Source organism: Morone saxatilis, unplaced genomic scaffold (genome assembly GCF_004916995.1).
Source record: "Morone saxatilis isolate NCDOM2014 unplaced genomic scaffold, NCSU_SB_2.0 Contig11, whole genome shotgun sequence".
Taxonomy (NCBI): domain Eukaryota; kingdom Metazoa; phylum Chordata; class Actinopteri; family Moronidae; genus Morone; species Morone saxatilis.
The window spans coordinates 20568385-20577798 of record NW_023339663.1 but is presented as its reverse complement, the minus strand read 5'-3'; the positions used below and the strand labels follow the sequence as shown (position 1 = coordinate 20577798).

Below are 9414 nucleotides of genomic sequence, written 5' to 3'. Positions count from 1 at the left end.
ACACACACACACACACTCTTCTGGACTCCGTCAACATGACGAGTGTTCACCCAGAGCAACCAGGCTCAGAGCTGGAATCCTAGTTCAGGGCCTAAAGTCCTGCCAAGTCATCCTCAGTCTGAGAAGTTGCGTGTTTTCCATTCACTGTGACGTCAAGAAGGAGGGAGGGGGGCGGGGGTTGTTCGTCATTAATGTCCCGCTTTAAGAGCTGAGCTGTCGCCAAGCTCAACTGCTCCCTTATCATTGAAATCAATGTCATCCTGTTGCCAGTTACCATCACTCCAGATTTACTCCTCCGCTAGATAAACAGATCTACTCCTTCCCTCGCTGGAAACCACACAGCTCGTGTACCCCCTGTTGACTTGTCTGGCTAAAGTGCCTCTGCAGCATTTGCTTACGCTTGGATAAAAACCGGTTCAATACTGACATGGTGGAATAAAGAGCTCTATTCCTCGAGAACACCAAAGAAACAGATCCAAAATCAAAAGCTGTGCTAGTGAGGGCGAGGAGAGAAATAAATATCAAGACTTGGGTAGATTGAGAGGTCATTACTTACTATGTAGGCGCAAATGGGACTGAAGGCATAGGTGCCACACACATAGAGATGAGTGCTGTTCAGCCGCAGGAGAATTTTGATGTAATTGAAGCAATCAGTCTGGATGGGGAACAAAGGGAGAAGCAATTGTGACGTCTATGAATCCACAAGAAATTCTCACAACTGAATGTGTTTTTCATGAGAGCTCCTTAAAGTCTGTTCCTTAAATACTGCAGCTCCTTAACACAACACACAAAATAAATCAGAAACTGTTCGATAGACATGGTTAGAAACATACACATGGTGCCCTTTCTAAAACGCTGTTGGGAAAAACCTCCCAGCGTCACACTTTTGCCTGGTGGGTTTTCTGTAATACACGGACCAGAGTTGTACACTGCAGTACAAAGATTACCAAGGTTTGTCGCCTAGGGATATAACAGCTGGTGTGACAACAAGGTAACAGACAGACAGAGAGAGAGAACGAGAAAAGAAAGAAGCAGTGCACACAGAAAAAGAGCAATTCCCCGGTGAGCGTGCACACTTGATGAATCTATTTGTAACTGGTGGAAAGGTTTGTCAACACAGAACTCAATGCTCATTTTATCTTCTGGCAACACCAGTGAAACGATTCCGAAAGGACTGCAAGGAAAGAACACACTCCCTCAAAAAGAAAATCCATGCTTTCGATATTGTCATTATGGAACTATTTTCCTGAGGTATTTTCATTATTTCGCTGCAGCGGTAAAAAGGTGCCTCTCACCTCCAGGTTCTTCCCTTTGAAGCTGCATTCCTCTCTTTTTCCAGCAGGAGTGCCCCACGTCAGCTGAAGATGAAAAAGAAAGCCTGAGTAAGTCATGCAAAATTCAGAGAACCATGCTTATTTAAGACTAAAATGTATACAATGAACTGGCGTATGGTATGGAAATAATACCTCTTATTCGACAACAAATAACATGTGGAGTCAAGTGAGCTGCTAGATTATGTATTTCGCAAGTATTACAAACCGCATTATTGACTCTATTACCTAAATTACCAATGCCATTTATAAACATTATTAAAATGAGAGCAAATTATCTGCCAGCCCACTCATTCATTGCCGTTTTGCCTCTCATAATCCACTTGGCATTTGGACTCACGTTCTTCTGCAGCTTGGTTTTGCTGATGTCCGAGAGGCTGAGGGCGAACAGCGCCTCCCTGGCTCCGACGTACAGCATGTCGTCCTCCTGGCTGAGCAGCAAAGAGGTGTAATTGAAGACGCCGTCCACAGAGAATCTCTTGGCCGACCTCTCCTTTGCATCTGGAAAACAGCAGCAAAAAAAGAGAGAAACAATTCATGAATTAAATATTACAGTGCTGGGATTTAAAATGCATGTTGGTGGAGTGTTAAAGGGTATCAACATTTCATCTCATAGAAATAAATGTTTATTAGATACAAAATACGTGACAAAATGATTCGTTTTATAAAGCTTTATCAGGTGGAAAACAATATTTTGAAGTAGAAACAGAGGTGATTTATAAAGTAGATATCATTTAAGAAATTTACAGAAAAGTGACACAAAGTGTTCCTGCTACATTCAGGATGGTACACCATGCTTACATAATAATACCTCAAAAGTAGTGATAGAACAATGAATCGGTCGGCTGATTAATTGGGCCGATTATCTGCCATTTGGAGAAAAATGATTGGGGTCCATAAACAAAAAATGCCTGAATACGCATCGGCAGGCAGCTTTTTTAGTCTAGCTGCTGTGGAACGATGTTAGTCCTCCTCCTCGTGGCTTTCGGGAAGGTAGTGAAAACGTTGTTTCAAGCACTGTACTGCAACTCTCTTGCATGCTGCTGTATTCATATACCTAAATCTCCTGTACAATAGAATAGTTATACATGCACTTTTCTCTGTTTTAATATCGGCATTGAAAAACCCATATCGGTAGCCCACCATTAGTCTATGGGCCTAATTTGTTGGGCTAATTAGCCAACCAGCTATTAAAAAAAGAATGAGGCCAAACTGAAAAATTACATACAACTGATTAAAATAAATATATTAATGGAGAAATAACAAGACATATTCTGAAGTTGGGGTTTATTCCGAATCCTGTCAACATATCAGCACAAAATAAGTCCCACTGCTACTGTATTGTTGTATATTGTATGTATATGTTGGCCAGACACAAATGTACGATCGGAAAGCAAGGAAATCTAGGAATCTCTGTCAAGGCATCACAGAGAACCACAAATCTAGCAGGAAACGAGAACAAGTGCACAGACATCACATTACACCCAACTACAACACAACACATAGTGGTGAGCTTCAGTCAAATCAATTTATGATACAAGGGGAAAACTGTCTTTGAGCATTATTTCTGTACTCTTACAGGGGACTGTCCTCTCTGTTTATCTCTCTCTCTGGTGGTAGCAGCCAGCAGCTACTGTAGCTCCAAGAGAACAGGTCACATGTACGCCAGTGAGCCACGTCCACACTTTCCTGTGCTGGCCAGCTCTCTCTTTGCTCTGCTCTGTACTGGCAGCAGGGTAAAAGCCTCTTCTACTCAACACCAATCTAAATCTCTTTCATTCTGCTGCCCGCCAACCCTCTTCAAATGGATCTCTTTAGCAGTGGGCCGTAAGTCAAATTAGTTACTTTTTCCCCCCGCATAGCTCCCCTCCCTGCAGCCTAGAATAGCTCTTGTGATGAGGTACAGATTTAATGTACACAATCCCCCTTTTATAGAATTTCCCTTGGCATCACAAACAGCTCGGGATTCTCTACAGTGGCATCAGCAGCAGCTTTTTACTGCTTTCCACTGTGAAAGTGGAGATTCAAGAGGTTTGGATTGATTTTTTGCAGCCAGTTTTTGTAAAAGGCAATAAGTCTGACAATTGGTCACTTTTCAGTTTGACTTACTGTGTGATAAACTGCTCAAACTACCCAGTATAAATTGCAACAAAGGGTCCAGGAAGCCATGAAAAGTGGTTTATTCAAGACCTTCAAGCATTGTGGTCCTTAGGGAAACAACAGCTGAGGTTGGGTCTGTGTGTATCTGGATGCGTGTTATCACTTGGTATCTAACAAGACTAACAATCTTCTAGAGGTCACCAAAGACATGGGATATGTGCAATCAAATATTTGTACGTCTATTGCTTACATACTTCTTACCCTTTGCAGTTTTTTGACCATCTATGTAAATGTTTATCTACTGCGTACCATTCCAAACACATTAAACACACTGGATGTGCACCCCAAGCCAAATCGCTGGGGGTCACAGACTCCATTTGCTTATCCAAATAAGATTACTGGCTCGTATCTGGAGTCGTCAACACTAATATTTGCTGCAGTTAACCGTTTACAGCCTTTTTATTCGTGTATAACCAGCAAACCGAATTCAAATTTAGACACTTCTGACAGTAAGAAAAAGACACCAGCAGTATGTTTATCTCCAACACTCCAGGAGGTGCAGTGGACCATAATGCAAATGGGGCCAGTAAACAGCAATAAATGTTTACAACCCACGATTTAAACTTTTCAATATGCTCACAAACAAATGGTTCATCTAACAGTTGAGGCATTTTGGCAGATGATCGTCTTCCCCTTATGGGAGAGAAAGCCAGCTGCACAAGCTACATCTTGTCCAAAATCAAATCTGAGGCCCTTTCCAGATCAACAGCCCTCATTCTGTTTAAAACGTTGTGACATCTGGAGTCAATGAAAAGAGGGGCCTGTCATTAAAGTCCAGGGAGGGGATACAAAAAAAAAAAAGACTTCCTATTGTCATCTTTAGGAACACTTTTTTTCCTGTGCTAAATGACCTATGTGTGGAAGGAAAAACTGGTTTTATTTCAAGGTGAATTAAGTCTGTTAAAAATGTTCTAAATGCCCATAAAGAGAGCTATACTCAGTCCCAGTGGACCCCACTGTTGGCCCCCACTGTTGGCAGAGAGGAGAGACTGGCAGAGTGCCGTCTCTCCTCTCAACAGGGGGACATATCATAGCTTGACTGTCACGGCTCCCCTGAGTTTTGGTCATTCACTGGAACCAAAAACAGCCTTCCCTCGGCATATTAAAACTCTCTGACATAAATCACGGTGACATCCTCTTAGACAGACAATGGAATAACGAGCAGAGGAGAGCACACTCATGAAACTTTTACTCAGAGAGCAGTCCGGGGCTACTTAGTGGGAGGGCGGGGGGTTGAGGTCGGAGTACTGTGAGTGGGAGTTGTGGTTACCGGGAAGATTGGATTGAGATGTTGACCTATGAAGAAACATGCAGACAGTGGGGAAGAAAATGTTATTTTCAAAGCACCCTGAGATGGATTTTTGATAAGAGCAGAAGGTCAAGTAGTAACAAACGTCAGTGCTGTGTCAAGAAGCGGTGATTTTGAACTGAAACTCATGGCTTTCTCTCGCTTTCATCTAGAGCGGCTGATTCTTAGGGAGATTTTTTTTTTGCGCTTTCCGATGCTGTAAATCAGTTGTGTGTTTTGACATGCTTGCAGCAGAATGCAGGGCATCTGCAGGCCATTTCACAGCCAGGCTACAGGTACATTTATCACCCTCCTGTTTAATCAGCTGCCTGTCACCAAGCCGGGCCCTCAACCTCTGCTAATGCTCATCACATCACACCTACCGTCAATATGGCTGCTATACTGCCGGAGTGCCGGTGCTAACATGCTAAATTAGTTGGTACCACAGGTACTTTGAATTTCAGGCTGGAACTCAAACTGTGTGTATCTGTCTCAAGTCCCCATGGTTATAAAGGGCTACAAGCTTCAAAAGAAATTGGCCAATGGTACAAACTAATGTAATACTAACAACAGTCAAGAACTGAATGAATATTCTCCACTGGCACATAATAACCTCGCAGCAATTAAGTGAAATTTAATTTTGGCAGTGTATTCATTATATTCATTCATTGTGAGGTTCTTTTTTTAAATCAGTGGAGGTAAAGATAGCAGAAACAAGTGATATTACAGAGGATTTCATAGAGCAGCTGCTCTGTGATCACAGAAATGTTTGCTTTATAGTGAGAGAATCAGACTAATTCTGTGCAAACACAATGAACAGCAAAAGACATGAGGGGATAGACTTGCATCTGTGCCTTAAAAGGGTGTCAAATCTCAGATATTACATCCATTGATTATTTGAATCTTATTTCATATGTACATTATATATATCATGCCTGTTGATGCTAGTGTTCATGTAAACTGCTTTACTGATAATGCAGATATTTCAAACAATCATATAAAAATAACTTCATTTATCTGTGAGGAACTTCATTTGTGTAAAGGCATCAGTGCACACACAACACATAACCGGACAGACGTAAGACCACAACTGGTTATTTATGCTGATAAACTAGATAACAGTTATTAGATGTGTTAGTAAGTAATTTTTATTACCTTTTAATGGAGCTAAGCTAGCTCTTTACCCCCTCTTTTCAGTCTTTATGCTAAGCTAGCTGGCTGCTGCTTGTAGCTGAATATTTACTGTAGTGAGAGTGGTACCAATCTTCTCATCTAACTTAAGCAGAAAGTGAAGAAGTGCTCTTGCCAAAACGTTGTCATTTCCCTTTAATAAAAGCACAAAGACTGAGTCAAATTATAAGCGGCTGTAATGTGTGTATATATAAAACGAGTACTCGAGGGAAAACACTTTTTAGTATCTCAAAATCTTCCCATATTTTTGACTGCAATGTTAAAACAGATTTCAACAACTATCACTGTTGAAAGGCCAGACCTCCAAAATAGCAGTGACATCAATTAAGATTTGCATGCTTCTGAATCCCTTCATTCACATCACAGCTGAAAGTGTTTAGTGTGTGCTTACTCACCACTGAGGTAACTAAGATCTCATCATAGGGTGCCAGCTTGCAGACAGTGTCACTGAGTAATAAAATACATGCCAGCACGCTGGCAGGCATCATATTTCAGGGAAAATGGAGCAGGATCAACCTATTTTTCCAAGGTTTAATAGTACTCCAAGGGTGGGGCGATTGATTGGCTGCTTGGTAGGCATACGCCTGCCAAGACACTCCTAAAAGCCCCGACTGTAAACATGCCCCAGATTTACTAAAGCAGCATGAGCCAAGTCACAAGGCAAGGGGGCAACGGGGACAAAGGGGTTCACTAGCAGCCAGGCAAGAAAACCCAAAGGAGAGGAGAGTGTAGCGCAGCTGATATTAATCTCACCCTGAGCTCTGCTTATCTTACATGCAAGACATACATTTATCAACAACAACAAAAAAAAGAAAAAGAAGAAACTATCCATCTCTGCCCTCTGCCAGCCAAAGCCACACAACAGCACACAGCTTGAAGGCACTCTGTTTGACATGATTTGACAATGGTGCAGGAGCTCCCTGACAGACGCTGACAGAAGTCACTTCAAGGTCATCGCAGCACTGCTCCTCTTGATATTTGGGCAAAGTGATGGTTATTTATTGGTCGGTGTCTACTGGCGCCCAAAGCAGCCTCGCTCTGTGTTGATGCTGTAATATGCCAGCCAAGTCGGCAAAGAAACACTGGTTGTCTGCACAGCTAGAGGACACAGACCCCTGATGGGGAGGAAGACTGGGCTGGAGGAGCTGAGGCAAACTTTAAAACAGATTCCATTATAACAAAGAAGTCACTCGGGTTCAATGAGTGGATTCTGTTATTCTTAAAAGGGCAAATTTGCAAATGAATGCACAGTGAGTAAAACCTCTACAAAACACGATACGGACAACAGAGAAATTGGGGCAGAGAAACTCACACTTTCCTGGACTGTAAATAAAAGCTGACGGTGCTGAATCTGTCTCAGAAAGAGTGTGACACCTACAGTCTTGTAAGGACAGGCAGTGAGGATCACATGTGTTGTTTGTAATCACTGGGAATGATGGGGTGGCTTTTTGCTGCAATTTTGTGTGAGCATGCTGTACGTTATGTTCATATTTGGGTGTGTTTGTGTGTGTGAGTGTGTACACATCATACCGAGAGACGTCTGCACTTTGCAGATAATAACCAGAGCCTGACAGTGTGTAAGTCCAGTGTTTGCTGTGTGTGAGGATTATGCAGCAAAGAGGTGTTAATGGTGCCACACAGTTACATGTGCAGGCTCAGAATCAGGGCAACAACAATGAATTTTGGTTGGTAATATCAAACAGTTGCATGTACTGTAAAATAAATGAAATACTGAAAAAGGCCCCTTTCACCCTCTGAAGGAAAAAAAACATCTCCCCAACACACGTACCAAAGATGAGGTCATTGCATAAAACACTGCATACCTCTAAAAGCAGAGAACAAGGGGCTGACACAGACATGATGCTCTGCTCTGTAATTATTGGCTCTTAGGTGTCATCCTGATGCACTCTGGATTGGCACGCACCCAACCAACACTCGAAGCAGTGGAGCGATGGAGCGCAGTGGTCTATCACGGCTGAAAGCTTACAAAATCCTGGATATTAGCTCAAATGACAGAGAGACGCTCTTTGTGGTATCTGAAGGAGTTATTCAGACACGGAGTAAAAAACAGAGAGAGGGAGACAGACAGTTGGTATAATTTCCTCTCACACGATTCAAAACAGACATGCCTGCGCTCGTCATGTGCAGCATGTCTCTCTGCATCCTCCTACAGTCTCTCACTCAAGAGACAGTAGATGTCACTGGAATCTGATACGCACAGATTAAGCCATCCCACTGATTGTTATGTGCTCAAGTGGAATTGATGCCCAAAGCTAAAGCTAAGACAGAGAAAAGCATAGTTTTATGGTTCAAATGGAATGGCTAATACTCAATATAGTTAGTAAATGTAACTATACTTACTTTTATTTTGTGAAAAGTTATGGATGTGATATTTTACTACTATTCTTCTTGTTTTCTAAAAGAAACCCCCACCCCCCATCTAACTTTGATTTAGTCGTACAACAATGATCATTGCAAAGTGTGTTAATGGGGTCGTAATCATTGAGATTTTCATCAAATGGTGTTTTTGTTTATAATCAGCACTTTTTCAGCAATAGTCCTTGAATGTATTACATTATATGTATACATTCTTTAATTACCTATATGTTTACATAGTAGTTTTCATTGTTAATGGTGGGGTCCGCCATTCCAGTGTGGGATTCAAATGTGCATTCACACGCATGAGCAATTCACAGTAACTGATGATTGTTTGTAAGGCTGCCGTATTAAAGCTGCATTAAGTTACTGCTACTGTAAACTCGACATTTGCTACACAGTGTGGCTTTTATTGTGAAGTGTTGTGATGTTGTTGTCACCGAGGTTAACACTGACAGTAACAGTTCATAAGAATTGCATCTACAAATTTTTATTTTCTGTATGTATTTGAATGGATACACTAGTTGCTCTTCTGTTGTATTTTACTGCAACACAAAGTAGCTGCTCGACAAGTGTTTGCATTGCATTATACAGCACTTAAGGTTATCTGTAATGCCGGGTGTCAAATTTAATCAGGACTGAAGTCTTAGAAAATGGAGCTTAAATGAGGTATTGGGCAGCTTCTGATGTTCCATATCCTAATCCACCTTCCACTACTTCAAAAACTTTCTTTATTTTGGTAGTTAAGTTCATTCATGGCTTTAAATACACAGAAAAAGCACAGGCAGGAAAGATTGGCTTGATGAATGACAAGATTATCTATAGCTCAGCCAAGTGGACTTGAAGAGAAAAAAATGTCATTTGTATTGGCACGGCAAACATCCAAATCCAGCTGGCTTGCACATGCTTGCAGATGGTTTCTGCTACAGCTAGAGTCCCATCAAAGTACACTTCCATACATCTCTTCTGCCATTTTCCAGCTTGCACACTTGTCGATTTTTAGGGCACCAGTGGAGCTGTGTGCAGCTTACTAAGTGCACTCACTTTGGACTGGCATGTGTTGGAGGT

The 9414-nt window shown here is 41.8% G+C and overlaps 1 protein-coding gene across 1 annotated transcript in view; it reads right to left on the bottom strand.

The window, feature by feature from the left end:
- Window positions 1-9414, bottom strand: part of sema4bb (sema domain, immunoglobulin domain (Ig), transmembrane domain (TM) and short cytoplasmic domain, (semaphorin) 4Bb) — a gene marked incomplete in the record, with an annotated part of 49883 nt that overhangs the window by 14132 nt on the left and 26337 nt on the right. The window contains 3 exon segments of the mRNA XM_035682550.1: window positions 557-655; window positions 1296-1358; window positions 1672-1832. Coding sequence (XP_035538443.1) covers window positions 557-655; window positions 1296-1358; window positions 1672-1832 — 323 coding nt within the window.